General features: G+C 40.5%; 1 protein-coding gene across 2 annotated transcripts in view; it reads right to left on the bottom strand.

Moving 5' to 3' along the window:
- The window catches only part of CTNNBL1 (catenin beta like 1), a 154,557-nt gene that overhangs the window by 103,448 nt on the left and 28,604 nt on the right, over positions 1-22,505 (bottom strand). For both annotated transcript variants that reach the window (XM_046679178.1, XM_046679179.1), the window contains exons 2-4: positions 20,746-20,937; positions 16,764-16,870; positions 8,321-8,460 (exon numbers count right to left, since the gene is read on the bottom strand). In XM_046679178.1, the coding sequence (XP_046535134.1) occupies positions 8,321-8,460; positions 16,764-16,870; positions 20,746-20,937 (439 nt within the window). The remainder of the gene's footprint in view (positions 1-8,320; positions 8,461-16,763; positions 16,871-20,745; positions 20,938-22,505) is intronic.

Below are 22,505 nucleotides of genomic sequence, written 5' to 3'. Positions count from 1 at the left end.
CTGGAAACTAGAAGGCAAAACTAAATTAAACTTCCCTTCCCTAAGCTTGGAAACTCACACACACACAAACACCTTGCTCCGTCAACCTGCATTTTTGAATGTCTACAATGAATAAAGCAGCATGACGGTGACAAAGGCAAATCCACTCTCGTTCTGAGCCTCAGTTTCCTCATCTATAAAATGAGGAAGTTAGATAATCAAAGACAAGAAAAAAATTGTACACCACAGGCAATTACCAACATATAACAAAGGAGGAATAGAGACAACACGAACTGCAGACGTCCTGAAAAAGGAGCAACCAAATTGAACTGGGAAATCAGGAACAATTTGCTAGAGGAAGACTGGTCAGAAAACAGGCAACTGAAAAGACGACAGCAGGGAGGCTAGAAAGCAAAACCACAGGAGTAAAAGCAGAGAGATCAGAATGCACAAAGTCATCTGAAGAGGAAAAGAAAGAGATTAGGGAGGGGAGGAGAAGAAATGGGAGAACAGGGTAGAGAGAAAATTATAACTCAAACTAGACAAAGAAAATAATATTTTGAAAGCCTAACCTAACAGCTGTATGCAGGATGCACTAACACACTGCGAGTGCAGGGGTGGGTGGGCAGATGGGAGGCAGGAGGAGAGGGTAGGTGAGGAGTGTGGGGGATGAAGGGAGCCAGCCTGACGGAGCAAGACCTCCTTCTGAAATACACACACACACACACACACACACACACACACACACACACACACACGAGTCCAGAAGTGAGATAACAAGGGTCAAAATCAGGGCAGTTTCACTAGAACTGGAAAGAAAAAATAAAAGGTACAGCAAATAGTAACAAGAATGATAGGACTCGCTAACTGCCAACTGATATTCCAGGTATTTTATGAACAACTTTTGCTGAAAGAGAAATTTGAAGGTTTGTTTTATTCATCTATAGCTGACCATCACGAATAAGTCATTAAGCTTTCGGTCTTATTCTTTCACTCTTTAAAGTGATATTTACCCAAAGCATGGGAGAGCTATAAAACTGATTGTGTATAAAGAGCTTACGGGTCTTTGGACAAACTCCTTCATGCTTACAGTCTTTATTACCAAAGTAACCAGACAGCTGTTGACACAAAAGACCAGGTATCATATCAACATACAATAAACCAAAATACATAAGGTGCTTGAATTAATTTAAAAAACAAAACAGGCTACCAAACTAGCCCCTAGAAGCCCTAGAGCAACGCCTGACTGCTAGGAATCAGCAGTTCTCTCTAAAGACTGCGGCAGTCGCCATCATAACAACTACCATTTTTTAAAGTCATCACTATGCCAAGTGCTATGCTACTGAATTCTCACAACAGCATTATAAGTGTGATCCCCATTTTATAGGTAAGAATGCTAAAGCTCAGAGTGGTTAAGTAACTTACCTAAAAGTCACTGCAACAGTAAGGGAGAATGTTAGGTCCATCTGATTCCAAAAACAATACTTTTCCCATTACATTTCAGATGAATGCGATGGGGGAATACATACCAGGTTTAAACAGATTCAGGTAAATTCTAGCTATTGACCCTACTGTAATCAGGGAAAAGAACTGTCATTTATTTCCACCATAAATCATTAAAAGTCCCAGGAAAAAGAACAAAATGCTGACAACTCCCCCTCATTCTCCTCAGCTAAGAAACGCCCATATTTATTCTCTTGAAAAGTTCTTACATGAGATGTAAAAATGTTATCTATTCACATGCTTATTTAATATGCGTGACATTTCACCTACCCATCCACCCACCCACTCACTGTAGAATCAGATGTCTACAGGACAAGGATGTGAATCAGGCATGCAATAAGTACTATCATTACATCCCTTGAATTACACCATGCATGACTCAGTACTTACCAACTAGTATATGATGATTATTATTAAACAATAGCTTCAAGAGACAGATGAAATATACGAAAGAACAACAAATGAAGAGGCAGAGGAAACTTAAGGACAGGGCTCATGTCATATTCATCTTTGCTTCATATCTTTGGTGAACTCAACTATCCCAAAATTGTCACTAGCCACGTGATCTTGCTCAAGCCCCTTTATTTCCTGCCAGCTTAGCATCCCCGTCCATAAAATGGTGGTGATGGTCTCTGCCCAACCTATCTCACTGAGTAGCCATAAGGAATAAACAAAGGTCAAGTAGGTGAAAGTACTGAGAAGATATGAAAGCACTATAATAAAGATTGTTAGTCAAGTCTTCCGACAGAATGGCCAAAGCCCTCACTGTTGCCTTCGTTTTTCCTAAAGCCTGTAAAATCTAAAATTTAAGCTAACAACAGCACGGTTCTCCCTTTCTGGGTCACAATGGGTTGGAAGATCTAATTTTAAATTTTAGCTATGCCACAGACATTCAGATTGATCACGTCTTTTTTCAGCCTCTCAGGTCTTATGGGCCAAGTAGCATATTTGTCTTTGATTAATCTTATACCATGCTCACAAATGTGTCATATTAAACCTAGGAACTTACAAAAAAAAAACGAAAAGAAATTTTGACAATGGCGCTGGTTTTATATAGGACGGGATATATCCTAACTTTTACCAAGAAAAGTCATTTCTTATAATGTTCCAGGGGATATCTCCTTGCCTACTTTCCTGCCTCGGCTGAGAAGTCAGACAAGAAATCAGTTACCAGCTACCAGATCTCGTAAACATCTCCTCAATCCTACCATTAAATGATTTTTACATAAATTCCCAACTTTCACCAAATAACATTTTAGCAAGGCAGTAATGAGTCCATAATTGTAATCATCAACTCCTGGGTAATGTAACATGACCCACGAGACAGAGGTCATTTGAAGACCAGAAAGAGGAAAGAGAACCAAAACTAAAGACGGACAGACGAACTCTAAATCTTGATGAGAAAATTCAGCACGGTCTGCCACCCATCCAGCATTCCTTCGCAAGCAGACTCTAGGCATGGGTGATAGGTTTTTCCACAGTAGTTACAATTTAATTTCACAAGGTAAAAGGCTCTCCCATCCAAGTATAATAGGAAAACAGAGAGCCTGTCTCTCTGCAAATTACTAAAACACAGTTTTTGATAGCCTATTTTGTCATGTCAAGTAGAATGGCCACCCCACTCACTCCCTCTGTACCTGTCCACTACTGGGGCAATAAGCTAGTGTAATAAAAGGTGAAGTAGAAAAGACCAGCTGGGCATGAAATGGGCCATAACACAATGGCTCTTGGAAAAAGAGGGGTTATTTACTTCCATTTTTTGGCTCTGGATATTTGTTTTTTGGCCTGATCCCATGTAGAGTCTTGGTATAGAAATTGAACAAGAGTCTCCATGAGATGTGTCTATAAGGAACGAAGTTATTAAGAAAAATAGAGAAAGAGGAGCAAGATGTACTAAGCAGTTTGCTTTTCTAAAAGTCATTTCAAAAAGGCTTCCTTAAGAAAAATGAACCAGTATAGATTCAGAGTATATAATCGAGTTAACAGAACAAATGTGCGGTTTTTTAAAAATCTTTTTCCTTTATTCTTAGACTAGGACAGTGATTAGATACAACTCAATTAATGCAGGTGAATTTCAAAACACAGACAAAACAGTTTTTTCCTTTTAAAACAGCTGGCACAGAGCTACCTAGAATGAACCTGGACTCTTAATTTTATCCCAATCCTAGATCAAACTAACATGAGGGAGAAAACACGCTCATTCCACAATTATTAAGTACCTACTAAATGCTAGTGGGCCCTATTATGCCACAGTGGAAATGTCCAAACCAAGTTACAACCACCCTAACCTTCTAGACATACGGAATTCACCTAAACCTCATAAAGAGGATCAAAAGTTACATTAAGAGGCCCTTTTCCTAGACTGCCATTTTGGCACTTTTTTCTAATCTGACTTTCTTGAGAACATATTTAAATGGCTGAAAAAAATGAGTGGTTTATCAGTACAGATTATCAGGGAAATTAAGACTACCAATGAGAAAAAGAGTAAAAATTTTTGATGTAATGTTGATTGTGGAAATAATCAAGATGAGAATACCTCTTAGCAAAACAACAGCTCGATGTACACAAGTCTTGTTGAACAGCACTTGCAGGAAACCACTGGAGCCATAGCCAACTCCCTCCCAGTCCAATGAGAAGAAAGGCCTTAGGAGGCTCAAACCCTTCCCAGCCCTATTCCTGCCTACTAACTCTGGGGCTCTACACAGGGCACCCCTGACTATTGTACACGTCCACCGGGATAACACGATGTGTCACAGTCAGCTGTTTCACTTTAGCCTTCTCAGACCCAAACTGCTCAAGTTCAATTGATCCCTGCTGGTCTAAAAAACTCTGTCTGCTCCTTATTTTCCAATTCCCACGTAATTCTTCACAAAATCCAACAGGACAACTTTGCAAGTCCTCCTGGATCTCTAGGGTCTGAGAAAACTAAGCAGTAATGTAGAAAAAAAACAATGCTAACGACCACTTCCCGAAATTATCCCAGACAAAAAAGGGCTGTCCCATCAGCACCCATGATCTTCTAACAAAACAAATTTCCCCTCCTGCATCTTAGTATGCAGCCACTGCACTGATGCCTTCAGTTAACATTACAATGAGACCTCATTCTCCTGAATCACAAATGGGTGGAGAGAAAGCAGACTTCGAATAAATTTGGTTTAGATTATTTGGTATTTTTAATTAAGAAATAGGACACTTAGCTAGGAAGCAGTAGTCATGATTTTTTTTTTTAAATATCCTCTAAGTTTGTAGTGACTATGTAAGCATGTCAGCTTCCAGCATGTGATGAATGGCAATTTCCATTGCCAAGGCAGTGACTATGAAAATAAACTTGAAATGCACTCTAATCTCCACATCTTTCAAAAGCTTACCCATCTCCAATGCCCAATTCCCCAATAGCCCCCAAGCCAGAGATGACCCACACCTTCTCAGAACTCCAATGGCACTTCCTGAGGATAACATGCCATGGGCACTCCCCACACATAGTAATTTGACTGTTTTCGCTACCAACTGTAGTTATTATTTCTTGTTTCCCTAATAGTACCCAACAGGGCTTCTCACACAAAGGGGAAATCCAGTAAATGCTGTGATCTACCCCAAGGACTTTCGAAAGGATCCCGACTTGTCACTAAAATTGAGAATGCAGCAAATGACACACAAAAATAGGATACTTACGGATTGGTGCCATGGTGGGTTTTTTTTTCTTTTTGGTGGTGGCAGAATGGGCAATCTGCCAACATCTGAGGTTTTATCTTCCTCTTGTTCCTTTAGGCAAATTGAGTAAATTTGTCTTAAACCAGGCCACAAAAACTATTTGCTTAGCAATACCTTAAGAAAATATCTTTAAGTGTACCTTTGGTCTTATTTTTCTGTAGAAACACTCCAAAAGGTTCACCAAAAACGGGCCCTAAACATGTTTAAATGATTTACTTTAAAGGAAAATTTGTTTTAAAAAAGCACTATTTCTAAAAGGCAGCAGCTGTTGGATCCCACCTTGTGCTCCCTCCTAACGCGTTCAGAGAGACTCTTCAATGCTGAGTGAGGGATGTGCCCCTCCCTCTCTGTCCCTCACCCCCAGAGGTGCTCTTCACAGACCAGAATTCCACTCTGCAGCCAACTGATGGCTGGGCTGCAGCCTCTCGAGGGGGGAGATGAGGCACAGAAGCGCTGACAAGCCCTCAACAGCAGCAGTGATGCAAAGTGCCAGAATAAACTCTGGAGCTGCTTCTCATGGTTGAAAGGACGAGGCACAAGCTGTTTTCTCACATCCTCTGCCTCTTAAGGTTACAATAAACCAGCCTCTGAGCCAATTAAAATCCCTATAGTTCATGTTTTCTCAGAGAAGGACAAAGCGAAGATGACCTGTGTTTGCTGGGAACATAACCAGCCATGTATGGTCTTGGTTGATAAATGAAGAGTTAAAAAAGATTAAAAATTTAAGTCATGACTACTATGAAATTGTTTATTCATGGTAAGGTGTCTCGGGCCGTTACAGCTGTACAACAGTAAATTGTTAACAACCGTTTCCTGAAGAAAAATTTCCATTATAGATCACAGATAAGACAAGCAGCAGAGTGCAATGCTGCGGGGAGACCAACATTCCAACCGACAGAGGATAGGTTAGATGCGAGTCAAGAGGGCCTACCCTTCCCTGAAACCACTTTCAAGAAAATTGTACTTCAAGGAGGATGACATTTACCCTAACTGCTGCATCTAATTAAAATTAGGTAATTAAAAAAATTTCAAATGCACTTTAAATTTGACGTAGGGCACAATTAAAAATCAGATTTTAAAAAATATCATTAGGACAGTAGGGTGAAAGCTGGCATACAAGAGGGGAAAAAACCAGTTTAGCTCTCAGGAAACAGGAGGGAAATGGCAGTCTGAAAAAGTTATTACAAGCGGACTTGTTTTTTTCCTTTTTAAAGACCAGAATTTAACAACTTGGAACATCTGTGCCCTTGCCTTCCCCAAGTATGCCGACGCCAAACAGCACTACTTGTGTCAGTCTTCTCCCCAGCAGGAACCAGCCTGGTGAATCAGCAGAATGTCAGTGTCTTTGGAAAGCTGCTACTATTATTTTGAGTTAGCAGGAATGGAAAAAACAATGAGAGCTTTGTTTCCAGAAACAAAATAGGTGAGTGACTATGCAACTCTGTCAGGGATGGAGTAAATCCTATAGGGAAAAAACTCAAGATGCACTAGAAGGAACACTGAACTGGAAATCAGAGGCCTGGAGTGCCAGCCTCAACCTCAACAGTTAGCTGTCCAACATGTGGACCTCAGAATTAGCACTAAATAAATAAATGAGTCTTGGGCTAAGCCATCCCTAAGGTCTGTTAGGATTCTGAAAATCTATCATTCTGTAGGTGAACTTAAATGTGATGTCACAACCAGAACTTTTGGTTACTAACTTTGTGAGGAACAGTAGTACCTCGAATAGGGCTAATCATATGGTAGATACCCCCACATAGGTGTACTGACTGACACTGCTTGAGCATCCAGTAGAGTCTACGGGTTCCTCAGGGTCTAGCACAGTGCCTGGTACACAATAAGCGCTCAAAGTATGTCTACTGAATGAATTCATGAGTGCCTATACCGAGCTCACCCACAAACAAGTTAACTGACTACGGTTCTCGTACAACCCAGAACTCTGCAGTAAATGCTGGGGAGCACACTCATCAGTCTGGGGACTGACAGAGCGATTCTTGACACTGTCTAACATTACATAAAGTATCAGAAATGGCTTAAGATCACCCTTCAAGAAGCATGCATCAAAAGTATTCACTGATTTACTTCTATGAGAATTATTAGGCAGGAAAGAACCTAGTCAGACATGGTCTCAGGAGAGAGATTACCAGACAGATGAAAATAACATGAAGCAGCAGCAGATTCCCCATGAATATCACTCATGCAGACTAACTACATTTGTCTCTTTCCTTCGGAAATCTGGATTCAAACAGAACAACTATTGGAAGAGAATTTGCCCTAACGAACATAACCTCGACCACAGGCACATCAAAAACCTCTGGCACTGAAGCTGTTGCACATATGACAGCAAAGACAAAGTATAAAATGGTTTTGGAAGTCATGATTCAGACGCAGTTAAAAGTAACATTTACTATGTGCCTACTATATATCAAAAACTGCTTAGCACTTAAACAATCTCCTTTAATCCTCTTAACACTGAAAGGCAAAAGTTATTCTCTATACTTTTGCAAATGAGAATACTAAGGGCTGGGGGGGCACTAAATTTCACACAAGAAATGAAGCTGGCTGTCAAACCTAGATCATCTGTTTAGGTCTAATACTCATTCAACAAATATTAAAATGTTATTGTGCACCTAGCCTTTTTTAAAGAAATGGGAATATAGCAGTGGACAAAACAGATTAAAATTCCTGTCTTCCTGGACATTCCAATGTGCTTTCTACCATGATTCACTGCTTCTTCTAATCTCAACTCCACTGGGCCAGGTGTTAGCAGAATGATGTCTAGATCAACGGATTCAAATCATGTCTGGCCTTACCTCTAAAATGGGCCTCCAAATCAAGATCCTGAAAAATTAATGCTGTTAATGTATGAACAGATACATCATGATGAATTCCAGTACTAATAAGAGAAAACAGGACAATTAAGGATTGCTCAAGATTTGTTAATAGATAAAAAACAGATTTTCAAATGAGTAAAGAGCAGCGTGTGTTTCAAGATGGGAGATAATTAGAATGGAAATAGAACACCAGACATGACAGCAGACATCAGCAGAGACAGAAAGGAGAAGAGAGTAAACAGCATTTCCCCACCATGTCAGCCTTCCTTCTAAGGACAGACCTGAAAGGATATCTGTATTATCGTGTCCAAGCAACCCAAGAAGAGACTGCACAGCATTCAGCTCCACCAGAAGGTGGTACAGGTCTGGCATGGTGGCCACCACATGCATCTCCTGAATGATGTCATTTAGGTCCAGCTCAGATTCCATAAACCTAGAGGAGGGGAAACAAGACAGCATCATTGAAAGGAAAGGGGTACTATCAGCATTGAGGAGCAAACAGCAACAGAATCCAGACAGAGAGACAATCTGTCAAAGTGTCTACAACAGACCAACTAAGAAGTACACTCATCCGAACATCACACTGTCACACAACTTCCTTGGGAAATCAATTTCCTCACTACAAAAATCAATCTTGAATTCAGATCTCATGACAGGGTTCCCCTTACTCTTGCAGTCACAAGTTGCCTTCTGGAGGCTCCTAAAGCATTCTGCAGCATTAAACCATCTGCCCAACAGTCCTACGGATTAGCTACCATGACCCCTTGGTGTGGCTATTCACTCTGTTGCCCTGAACACAGTTATCCTACTAATCCAAAACAGGTTTCTCTTACTTGCCACTTCAGATCAAGGGCCAATTATTCCCCTTACCCAAAGGAAGATACGGAGATGCTATGCCATCCAAATACCCGCCCTTCCTCTACACCTTTTCCAGTGAGCTGATTAGGAGGCAGATCCCAAAGTAAAGCAGCTCTAGTCTCCAGCATCCTGTAATCACCATCATTCCTTATATGGTATGATATTACTTCACTCACATTTCCACACCAGAGCCTTTCAACAAACCTACACCCGGGCACTAAGAAGAGAACTGCTTTGCATTCACCTCTGCACACCCTCCCCCAAGGGTTAACATATAAGAAATGTCCACTAAGCCTCTGATGAACGAGACAGGAAGGCTTGTTCTGAGAAGGAAATGAGCTAACCCATGTAAAGCAACTGAACAATACCTGAGAGAGTGACTGAGAGGAAGCAGCGGTTAGACAGACTCTGGGGCCAGACTGCCTGGGTTTGAAACTGACTTAGCTACTTAGCCTCTCTATGCTTGAGTTTCTTCATCTGTAAATGGGATAGTAATTACCCATCTCATAAGGCTACCGTAAGGAGTAAATGAATAAATACATAAAAAGCACTTAAAAAATACCTGGCAAATAAAAAGCACTATATGTTTGCTCTCATTTCTTCTACTACTGCTACCACTACTACTATTATGTTATTACGTCTATCTTCCCTTCTAGAATGTAAGCATCTTAAAGACAGGGATTACCTTCTCTATTTATCCCCATAAATCAGTTAAGGCCTGCTTAACTGAATTGAGGCCCCAAAGGAAAAAAAAAACATAAGCAGGGGCTCTTGAAGTCATGCAGGATTCATCCAGACGTGGAGGGGCTGGGCACATTCCAGCTCTCCAGAAATCTGGATTCTGTAAGGAACAAAATCTGGAGACTAATTGTTTAAAACATGCCCATATTTTAGACAACATCTCTTACTATTGTTTTCTCCCATTAGTATTTTTAATAATAACATTTATATATATTTTTTCTGATTATATAATACTAATTTTTGTAGAAAACTGGGAAATGAAGGACAAGCCTTCAAAAAGTAAACAGAAATCACCCATAGTCTTATTAATCAGAAACAACCATTGATAATACCCTGGTATGTTTAAGTCATTTTTCTCAACTCATAGCCTTTTTCCCCACAAAAGTAGCCTACAAAGGATACAGGTCTATATTCAATTTTTGATGCTGTTGTGAACATAGGTTGAACAATTTCCCTGATGGTTAAACATTCTTCTACAATAGGAAAAGCCAGTATCTCACACTGCTGTCAGTCCTCCTCCTTCTCCCGTGGCAAAATCCTTCATTGAGCCCACACGCAGCTTCAGAATCCTTCTCTACACAAGGTTCCAAGAAGAGACCTCCAATCGCTCATACAGCAAGTGTAGGAGATTAAGCCTATCTGAAATGCCTGTTCCAAATAACACATTTTTAAAAGCTACATGGTATTTCCTTGTGTAGACGTACCATAATTTATTTTACCAATCCCCCTTTGTCAGACATTCAGATGGTTTCCAATTTTTTCCCTTATGACAAATGACACTAAGACACACGTATTCATAATTACTGTGTTAGCATAAGTTCCCAGGAAGGAAAGTGCCAAATCAGAGAGTACACATAACTTAACAGATTTTGATAGATCCTGCCAGAAAGGTATCAATGGTGTATGAAGAGCCTGTTTCCCCTCACCCTCTTCAAAAACAGCATTACCTACTTAAAGTCTGCTCCAATTTGAGATGGGAGATATAACTTTTTATTTTGCATTTCTGATACTAAGACGGTTAAAATCTTGTTAATGTTTACTACCTATTTGTATTTCTTCTTTGCCCATTTTTATATCAGGGTGCTCATCTTATTTACTGATTTATAAACACTCTATTTATTAAGGAAATTAATCTGTCATATGTTGCAAAAAAAATAAACCAGAGAAAAATATTTGCCCTTTAATTCGTACATTGTGCGTTCTGACACAAAGGTTTTTAAAGGTTTAAGTAATCAAATCTTTGCCTTTATGAACTTTATTTTACATGTATCCTAAGCAAGGTTTTTCTATGCTAAGATCAGATACATTTTATGGTGTACTTTTATGTTTATATAAATTTAAATGTTTAGGAGTAAATAAATCTGAAATTTATTCTAGTGTATGATATATGGCAAAGATCTGACTTTACTTTCTGCAAATCTTTGGCCAAATGCCCCACTACTATCGCCTATCCTTTTTTCCACAGGTTTGAAGAAATGCCACCTCTACCATACACTAAATTTAATGTGTACTCTATAATCTGTTTATGGGCTTTTCACTCCATTTCATTGATTTGTCTGCAAATTCCTGAGCCAGGACCATACTTCCATATTGTTAGTCTGCTATTGCAAAACACCCCCTTGTTAATCTTCTTTTTCAATGCTTCCCTGTCTATTCTCATCTGCTTATTATTCAAAGTAAATTTCAAAATTATTTTTGTCAGGATTCTCCCCCATATCACTTTTTTAAAGATTCCTTCCACTGTGCTTACAAATAGGTTACCTTTTTAGATCACTAGTTCTCTATCACCTGAAGTGTAGAAGCTAAATCAGAATCATGATTTGGAAGGGCTGGTAGGAAAATTCAGATAGTCCAGGGGGCAGCAGATCCATAGAATCGTTGAACCTAACAGGCTCAGCAAATCTCTAAGGACAGAGACTACCTCTCACTCGTCTCTGGACACTCAGCCCCAGGCACACTCCCTGGTCCACTGTAGAAATTCAGCAGATGCCTGCCCAATGAAGGAGCAGAGGAAAGCAGCTGCCACAAACGCTGCTGAGGTTTCAGGATGCTTAAAGAAGACAATATAGAGTCATCATTTTGATTAGATGACCCTAAAAGTTTGTGACATCTGTTTTGGGAACCATACTTTAGGAGGGACATAGAAACTAATTTGGGGAAGCAACTGAGATTACAAGAAGTCTAGATACCTCTCAAATGAGAATTTGTTGAAATTCTTTTTCATTCTGAGTTGAAATCTTAACAGAGCTCCCAAATAACGAAATAGGTTTCTTTGGAAAGTCAGACCCTTGTCACTGGGAGATCCTAACTAATAAAGGGTGATATCAAAAAAAAAAATCAAGAATTAGAATGAAGAATGGACTGTAGCTTTCCGTCCCTTCCAACTTTGAAATTCTTTCAAATATGCAATGTTAACTCAATGTTTTTTAGATTAGAAAGTCAGAAAATTATCAAAATAAAGTCACCTGTGAGCAGGGAAACATCATAAAAATATCACTGTGGTCCAATGTTACACGAGTAACGAGATATAGTGGAAAATGCCCAGACTTCAGAATGAGATTGACCTGAGTCACACTCCCAGCCACACTATGTACTGGCTGCGTAACCATGAGCAGTGTGTCAACAAGTATTTATCGGGTACACACTGGGTGCCAGTTACTGTGCTAGGTGCTGAGGCTATAACAGATAACAAAAAAATCCCAGTTGCTGTCCTCATGGAGCTCCTAGCCTAGCACAAATATAAACAATCCTTTACATACAATTAGCCATAAGGATGTCTGGTGTTGCCCAAGAGAACTGCCACTGGAACACAGAGCACGGAGCCCCAACGTGGTCAAGGGAGACAGAGAGTATCAACCAACCTATCTCTAAACCTCAGCTTCCTTATAGTGAGGATTAAGAGATGATAAATATAAAGTGCCTAACAATTGTTGGCACATAGTGCGCTCACAGAATCCAGGTAAGCTCAAGTTTGCTATGGTACAACAAAGAAAATTTTCTTCTCTTTTTGCTGACAAAGTACAAGCCTACTCATTTAAAGCACACACTACAATATTTGCAGAGGGCTGCCCAGGGGTTAGGCACACCTTCAGCAACAGATGACTCACAGCTGGGGGAAAGGATCAAGTTAAGAGGTCAATGGGAAGGCAATAGAGCAAGATATTAAAAGAGTAACCCAAGCTGACATGAGGTCATCGATTCCATCTGGTATAACAGAGAATCTTCTACTGGCCTGCCCATGTGCATTTACTTCAGACCAGCAGGATGTTCTCCTTCAACCACAAGAGTGAAATTTGCAAACAACCAGCAAAGTTCAGAAATACCAGAAAAACAACAGAAACCGATGAGTGCTCCTGCAATCACAAACCAGCTATCAATGCACAGAGAACATGATGCTTCTTCCACCCAGGACCCCTAGGTGGGGGTAGGAGGTGGCTGGAGATCCTTTCAGGGGTCTATAAGAGCAAAACTATTTTTATAATAATTCCAAAACATTATTTGCCTTTTTCACTCTCATTCTCTTAGGAGTGTACAGAGTTTTCCAGAAGGCTATACACCATGTGATGATATCATTGCCCTGATGGCTAATGAAATGTGTGCTTATGTATTCTAGAATTTTCTAAGATAAGCACTTTAAGGTCCTTAATTATTTAAGGGTGGAAAGGAGTCCTGAGATTAAAAAGTTTGAGAACCACTAAATAATTCTGCCCCTGCAAAAATGAAGAGAACTCCTACTAAAGGACTTACTAGGGAAACAGCACACTCTACTCAATGTGATATTTGAGAGAAAGATCACACAGTTCAAAGTAGAGGCTGCATATGGAGAATTGTCAATTGAATCTGAAATGTAGGCAAATGAAGAGCGGCATTTTTGGGTATGCAATCAAAATGACAATTGCATATACGGGAAAATAAATTTGAATGTTTCTGATCTCAACCAGAAAGTTTCATTCAAATCCACTCTAGCAATTTTCATCTTAATTGCACCTCGCTGGTCTAGAGAATTATAAAAGACACTGCACCAGTAAGAATTCAAGAACTCAAGGTTAAAAGACAATGTAGTTTCCTAACTGCTTTTGGCCATGAAAAGAATGTTCTTTATACATAATTTCAACTTTCAAATGTTCATATTTAAAAACTAAAATAGTACATAAAATTTTGTCTGAATGGAAAACACTGTTGATTTTTTTAAATAAAATAAATTTTCTTAAAACCACTTCATGAATTTTAACACTAGAGCACCTGTGGTACCTAAGATGTGGATGGTGAACACAACCTGCAGAAACTCACTGCTCCAAACTGACAGAAGTATACCTACCAAGTGGGCAAACGCAATACTGGCATTCCAAGAAGTAAACCGGATTTCTTAAATTTCCAGTGTTATCAGCCTACGGTACAGCTTCCTCATTATGCACCCTTAGGTTCCGAGCAATGGGGATGTAATAAAGTGACATCAATTATATAAGATCTCTCCTGTTTACTGAGCACCTATAGTATGGCAGGTACTGTGCTAGGTACTACAAACAGAGACAAACAAGACACAGTCCACCTCCTAAAAGGACACAGAATCTAATGCAGAAAGACCACTGAGGAAAGAAATAACAATAAAACAAATGGCAAAGATGTTAAAGACTGATCACATTAATTATGGGCAAGAACACAGGGAAAGAGACCTGCTAGGGGGAGAATTAAAGAGTACAGTGGGGAATTGGGCAGTAGTTCTCAAAGTTTAAAAAGCACACAGCCTTCAATCCGGGAACTCAACATTTACGTGCCTATCCCGCAGAAACACATGTACATGAAGACACGCACACGGAGGCTCACTGCAGTGCTGTTACAAAGCCAACATTCAAAACAACCAAATGTCCATCAACAGCAAAATGACAGATAACTCCCAGTCTCCAAGCCATGAAACATTATGCACCAGTCACAAAACACAAGGTAAATATGTGTGTACTAACATGGAAAGATGTTATGTTATGTGACCCAAAAACTCAAGGTGCACAATATGTACACTATAATTTAGGTAGGAAAATATCTGCGAATTTACACATATATTTAAATAAGTGTACAGAAAACAGTCTAAAAGGATACTAACACAAGCGTTCACAGGGGCTATCTCTAAGACAGGGGAATGGAAAGGAGCCAGCGCAGCGCAGGAGAACTTTCATTTTTTACTCTACTTACACACTGTTGGTATTTTTTACAATGACAAGCTATTCATGTGTAACTGTGTAATCAAACACACACACACACACAGTGCACTATGACAAGTGCTACCGTATGATGGAGGTCAGCACAAAACCACATAGGACTCTGGTGTTGGGAAAGCTGAGCTCCGATCTAGCTACTCCTCCTGTCAAAGAGGGATGTGGCCATAGGTCCAGTAACAGGTTCTCTTCTCTCTACCTCCTCTTCCACAGCAGAGCAAACACAGTGGACCCCATCAGCTTTAACAGGTTGCCACGATGACTTGCCCTCTGAGACCTCTGTGCCTTCGTTCATGGTAGTCACACTGCCTGGCATGCCCTTCCATGTTTTTTTCTGCCTATTAAGATCAAAATCATGGGGCCGGCCCTGTGGTGCACCAGGTAAGTGTGCACGTTCTGCTTCAGTGGCCCAGGGTTTGCCAGTTCGGATCCCAGGTGCAGACATGGCACTGCTTGGCAAGCCATGCTGTGGTAGGTGTCCTACATATAAAGTAGAGGAAGATGGGCACAGATATTAGCTCAGGGCCAGTCTTCCTCAGCAAAAAAAAAAAGAAAGAAAGAAAGAAAGAAAAGAAAAAAGAGGAGGATTGGCAGCAGATGTTAGCTCAGGGCTAATCTTCCTCAAAAAAAAAAAAAAGATCAAAATTATTCTTCAAGGCTCAGCTCAAATACCACCTCCTCTGTGAAGCCCTTAACAGCTCCCATCTTGGTATTCACTGCTTTTTCCTCTATGCTCACACAGCACTCTGCTTGTATCTCTTTCAAGGTATATTTTTTTCCTTCTACTGTGCATTTATAGTCAGTCTTCCTGGTAACCTATAAACTTGAGTGCAAAGACTGTACTATTCAACTCTTAATTGCCTGATGGTCTTGGGTATATTAAGATTCATTAAAAGTGTATGTCCTGGGAGGGAGAAAGACAGGAGGGAGAAAGAGATTTAGAACAGTAAAATCTGTATAAATATGAAAATCCCTTTAGTGAGGATTCAAGACTGACTGAAAGATACCAGATTCCTCACTACAGCACTTTCCAGTACACCGAGGAGCTGGTGTAGGAACAGCGATACTATCATTTCATGAGCACTTACTATGTGCCAGGTGCTGAACTAAACACTTCCCACTACTCTGATCTAATCTTCACAACAACCTGTGAGGGAGGTATTATCTCTCCATACAGGTAAGATACCTGAAGCGAAGAAAGGAGAAGTGACTTACTCAAGGTCATGTGGGAGTCATACCCATATTTGTCTAACCCCAAAGCATTTGGCACTTTCCCAACAGTAAAGCTATCAGCAATGGCAGCCATGGTCAGTTTTCTTTGGGCCTTGAGAATAATAATATAGAAAAGAGTTAACATAACAGGCCTGATCTTTAGCAGGGCCTGATCCTAGGCTGGCATCCGGGAACTTGGCTTTTGAAATGTTCCTTAAGTGATAAGGTTGTTTTGCCCACCTGTGGCACTGACCATCTGCTTTCCTTCTGGGAGTCTGGAATTTTGGTAGTCGTTGCTGGCAGAGAATGCCTACATGACCTGTCCTCAATAAATCTCCTGGACATGGAGTCTCAAACGGACTTCCCTGAACAGAAACACTGCACATGTGTTATTATTTCACTGCTGGTGAAAGGAGCATGTCTGCCTGACCCCTCCCAGTGGGAGAGAGAACACATAGGAAGCCTATACATGAATTTCTCCAGACTCTGCCTGACGTATCTTTTCCCCATGCTGATCCTGTTAGGTACCCTTGAGTACTACTCGCCTCTGAGTACTGTGAGTCCTTCTAGTGATTTCCCACTAGAAAGTCGGTTGTCCTGGGACCCCTGATCCAAATCACAAAAACCAAAGCAGACAAAACAAACAAAAAACAAAACAAAAATAGCAAATAAAACACCTCAGAGGAGAAAGGGTATCAGTAAAACAGAGCCTTACTTCTCGGGATTGTCTGGAAACTTGATCCGCAACTCTTGGTTCTTATATGATCTTTTCTCAAATGTAAGGATCATTTTCTTCACTGAGCTTTCATCCAATGGTTCCTCCTGGTACAAAGGGACAAATGCAACAATTTCACCCAAACGGATTTCTTATTCACTAATCACTACTTCTTCCCCATGGCTCTTACATGCCATTCTGCCACTCCCCTTTCTGGGTTGAATGTACAGGACAAACTTTTATCTTGCCCACTAGAATGAGGGTAAGCGTCTATATCACATCCTACTTTGCATCACTCTGTGTGTCCCACATTTAGCACAGGAAGTTCAATTTAAGGTGTTAAAAGACTCGCTCATTCAACAAATATTTCTTGAGCATACTATATGGCATGAAGCAAGCAACACTGTTAAATAAATATCACTTAATATTTATCTTGTCCTGGTCCTTTGTCATACAGGTAAGACAGCACTCAGACGTTTAAAAGAACTGGTTTAAGGCCAAACCCTGAGTTAGTGACAGTGGTCCTCAATTATTTCCCTACACCAGGGGTCAGCAAACTATGGTCCAGGCCAAATCCAACTTACTGCCTATTTCTGAACAGCCCATGAGATAAGAACGGCTGTTAATTAGCAACAGTCACGGCTCTGTGTTTCTTACACATTACTGTATCTGCTCCTTACTAGTTGCCGAGAGGGGGATCAGACAGATACTTGGAATCCCAGTATAGCATCAAGAATTCAGTAACCTCGCTGAGAGAAAGCAAAAAAAACTAGTAGACCATACAGAGTTTTCTTACTTCCTGCACTGGAATAATACCTACAAAGGTAAATAAAAGGAATTTTTGAAAGCTGAATCATTTTCCTCCAAAAAATCTACGCTAAAATTTCAGAAATGTTTTCTCCTCAGTTTATTCTCTAGGTTAAAGTAATGTGCCGCAGTGCACTCTGCCTCTCTAACCCTCTCCCAACTCCCAGTGTCATAGCCTTGTGGTTATTAACCATAACTCACACCTAAAAGCAATAAAGAAACTGCTATGAAGAGAACCTGAAATAGATCGTTTTGGAAAGCACTGAATCAACCCATAATTTTGTTAAGTACTCAAAAATGTTAGCTATTATTTTATTAAATTTCGATATTCATATACTGGGTTTTAAATGAGATACCTATAAATTGATCTTGAGCATAACACATTCCTTAGATTGCATCAATGACTCCTGGACCCTGAGGTACTCTGTTGGACCCCACCCCTTCCCCATTGTCCACAGCTTAAAGAGAGGTTCCCTGACTCGGTAAAAACCAACGTCAGTGTCCTGGCTCAGCTGGGACTCAGAGTCTAGCTTCACTATTTACTAGCCACACGGCAACGTTACTTTGCTGAAAACAATCCTCAAACCCTCATCAAGTCCAATTGATTCTACCACATAAGTCTTTCCTGAATTCATCCATTTGGCATTTAGAATAAAATCCTAAATCCTTCACATGACCTATATAAGGAAGGTCTACCAGGATCTGGCTGGCCCAGATAATCTCTCCAACCCCAAACCACGACAAATATCCCTGTTGGTGGCCCACGTCTACTTGTTCACTGTTGAGTCTCCAGTGCCTATTATAGTGCCTGGCACACAGCAGGCATCCAGTGAAGATCTGTTGAAGGAAGGAAGGAAGGCAGGGAGGGAGGGAGGGTGAAAATATTACCCGTATCTCTCAAGATCATAGAGATGACCTAAAGAGATGAGGTACATAAAATTGCTTATTATAAACTATATGACACTATATTACTGTAAGCTGTTATTTTTACTATTTGCAATAGACACGATGTACCCAATGTACCACCAGGATTTAACTAAAATAATCTAAATTTCTAGGAACGGGTTAGATCACTTTCAAGCAACCTCAATATCCACTGCTTTTCTTTCCTCCAGCTAACATCTCACCCACGCTGCAGAAAAAACCTTATTAGTGTTAATACAGCTCTCACAGGATTCCCCAAGTCTTAGCTTCTCCAGGGTTTGGCCTTCCTTCCTTTAATTTCTCTCCAGCACTGACGGAAAACTGAATTATCAGTCTTAGTCATTGGCCACAGCAGTATCTCTAATAGCTCAATGTCAGAAACCAGAGGGAGATTTCAGAAAGATAAATGCTGGTGATGTAGCACAAAAAGGACAATAATATTTTACAAGTTCACGTGACTTCACAGGGGCAAACATCACTTGTTTTTCATCAAATGGGACTTTGGTGGCAGTGAGAAAATAACTCCTGGACCTGTAGCCTTCCATGTGTCATTTTTACAAAGTGATCTCTTTTTCCCTGTCCCTTAACAGAAGGGCTGGTCTCCCAGCCTAGAACTGTCTCCCGGGCTAGAAACCACTTACCCATGACAGCTACTATCCTAACCCTCCAGTACCAGCCTTGCCCTACATGGGACTTATACCTGCCAATTAAATGCTGCTGCAGGGCTAACAGACTGAGCAGAAGCTAGTGAGGACGGAGGGAGGGAGAGAGGGAGGTCGTGCTGCACACAGTTCGTCCAAGCCTGGCAGGGCTGCTGCCCTCAGAGAGGAAATTCAGGACTGTCTTCCACCATAGATTTCCAAAGTGTCACCATCTTTTAGGAACAGACCCCCAAATTAGCACTGGTACAAATCCTAAGGAGGAGAGACTTATTGTCATAACACAGTAAAGACATTTTTGGAATGTGAATCAATTTTTTTTCTTCTCAGATTCATGCTCCAACTTCATTTTTTAAATCCAAACTTCGCATGTCTTTGAGGGAAGCAAAAAGCAGCTGGCTTTTAAGAATCTATTTCCATATTTCACATTGAACAAAATGCCACAGAGAAATAACATACAAGTTAACACTTAAGGATTTAAAAAAGACAAAAAGGTAAGGTCATTTTATTTTTAATCACTGATATTTTACTTCTACTCTTTTCAGTTTCATTCATTTATTCATTCAATAAATATTTATTAAGGGCCTACCAAGAGCCAGGCATTGCTCTGCGTGCTAGAGATACAGCTGTGAACAAAACAGAGCCAGACCCTGTTTTCACAGGAGGTTGGGGAGAGGAAAAGAAATGAGCAGAATAAAGAAACAAGCATTTCAGATCATGATAAGTGCTGTGATGACAATATACAGAATAAGTGATAAAAGGGTGAGAAAATGACTTACAGGGCTACCTCAGAGATAAGAAAGACTTTTCTGAGGAGGAGACATCTGAACTGAGACCTGAATGAGAAGAAACCAGCCATGAAAGCATTACAGGATGAAGAACATTCCAGCAGATGGCACAGAAGTAAAAATATCCAGAGGCAGGAAGGAGTGCAAAGGCCCTAAGACATCTTAAGGAACAGCAAACAGAAAGACACTTAAGGATTTCTTTCCCTAAACTGTGTTTTACGTCACCTAAACACCTAATCTCTGAGCTCCCCCTTGAACTTCTCTACCTCTGTTGCTTTGCTGGGCCTTACTCTACTCTTCTGTAAAGTAGGAATTGGGAGTGCAGTAGACCCTTGGAAGTTACATATGTAATATTCTCTGTTTGAACTACAAATGCATTGCCATTTCAACTGCCTGAAAAGCCCTTCTTCCACTTGTTTGATAAAATTCTACTCCTCTTTCAGACTACCGAATATATGCAAAGATGGGAGTGCTTTCTCTGTGTCCTCAGTACGGTCCAGGAAGCCGCCCTGACCCTCCTCAGTCAATATCAATAGCCCCACAGTCCAGTGCTTGGGCCTCAATTATAACACATAATTCAGAATAATTGTCAAACTCTATCAGTAATGTTCTTTACACTTTCCAAAACGCTTTCCCAACTCCATTATCCCACTTAACCTTCACATCAACACTGTGAAGTAAGTATCCTTAACCCCATTTTACAGATTCTGCTGGGAAGTCAGAGAAATTTGGCCCAAAATTACACTCTACAGATACTATGGCAGGGCCAGCCAACTTAGCTCCCAACCAGTCTCTACACCTTACCTCCTCCTCTTCCTCCTCACCCTCTCTGTCAATAATCTGAAGAAGCCTTTTTTTGTCATCATCTGCTTCTTCTACCACAGCAGTCATTTCCTCTTCCCGATAGCGGCCACGTTCTCGAGTACCAGCTTGTTTCCGACGCATTTTCAGCTCTTCCTCTTCATCATCCCGGGGACGTTTCGTGCCCCTGTTGGGCTGAGAAAGAGAAAAAAACAAACACAGGATTTTAGAGCTGGAAAAGATGTAGAAGGGCACACATAGCAAATATTCTAAAAGCTTTCAGGAATTCCCCAACTGGAAAGCGCCATACAATTTCTCCCACAAAATGGAGTGAAGTTCTAAGTGGTTATGTTTCAGACCTTTAATGATTCTATAAAAATATGATTAAAGTCACCTCTAAGGTAGTTGGCTTCTTTTTACAGAATTTTTTCAACATGCAACGTTTTATCACTTCACAAAAGCTCCTATGTATACAGAAATCACAGGGAACAAAGCCACTTTGAGATGGGAACATTGGGTTAGGTGGAAGTTACTAGTTAGGATACAAGCCCCAACACCAATCCCTTAGCATGTGGTTTTAATTCATGTCTAAGAAAGATTACAGTCACTCACAAGTAGTTCAAACAGAGACTATTACATATGTAACTTCCAAGGATCTACTGCACTCCCAATTCCTACTTTACAGAAGAGTAGAGTAAGGCCCAGAGGTCAAATAACCAGCAGCAGCACTGAAAACAGAATGAGCACTTCCTGACTCCTAGTCCAGGGCTCTTTCCACCATACTGTCAGGACCTCATTGTGCCTCTGACACTGCAAGGTCCCAGAACTTATTCATCCTATAACTGGAAGTTTGTACCAAAAGGTTGCAAACATTAGTGAAATAACTCTCAACTATAACAGCAATAAATATATGAAATTATATAAGGTAATCCACATGATTGTGTCTTCCCCATCACAAAACATCTGTGTTAGGCTCTTCAATGAGCTTTTCTTTATCTGTTATAACAACTGCACACACCAACAGTGTGGTAGGTGCGACATGGTATGTTACTACTAAACAGAAGAAAATGTCACATTCACCGCCAGCCGGCTAAGTTGTTTGGTGATAACAGACAAGTTTCTATTATACTAATTTCTATTTCTAATATCTCACCTTGCGACTTATACCCCACACTGTTACTGAACTCCACTATCCCAGTGGTGCAAAGTCATTCCTTTCTCAACTCATGTACCCTGCTGGTTCCACATACCAGGTGCTTCAGTAAGTCTAAGCATATGACACTGCTTAGAAAACTCACATCAGACAATTTGGTTTCTAGGGTACCACCTGCTATTTTTCACTGTGTTCCTAGCCACCCTGGGATAGATTATAATTTCATATGATCACACTCTATTTCCATAAACAAGAAAATTACAAAAACCTATTGTAATCATTACTGGTCTGTATCTAAAAAAATAAAAGAAATCAACATGCCAGTAAGCACGGACTACAAGAAAAAGGAGGTATGGTTTTCATGTGAGAAGGGGAAGGAAAGGTAGCTGGATCCTGAAGGAGGGCAGGTTTCAAACTATAAATCCGCAGCTCCCCAGCAGGTAAGGAACTTCAGCCCCCGGGAGCACTAATTCTTTCGGGCTCATCAAACAAGCCCTGCTGTGATTCTGATTAGCGTGAGCTTACTACCCAGGCGAGCCAAAGCACGAGCGAGCGCCACAGTTCTCCACGGAAAGGAGACTTCTGGATTGTTTCTCTCTGAGGGCAGAGA

Source organism: Equus quagga, chromosome 12 (genome assembly GCF_021613505.1).
Source record: "Equus quagga isolate Etosha38 chromosome 12, UCLA_HA_Equagga_1.0, whole genome shotgun sequence".
NCBI classification, from domain to species: Eukaryota; Metazoa; Chordata; class Mammalia; order Perissodactyla; family Equidae; genus Equus; species Equus quagga.
The sequence above is the reverse complement of the archived record's forward strand: the minus strand, read 5'-3'. Positions and strand labels throughout refer to the sequence as shown.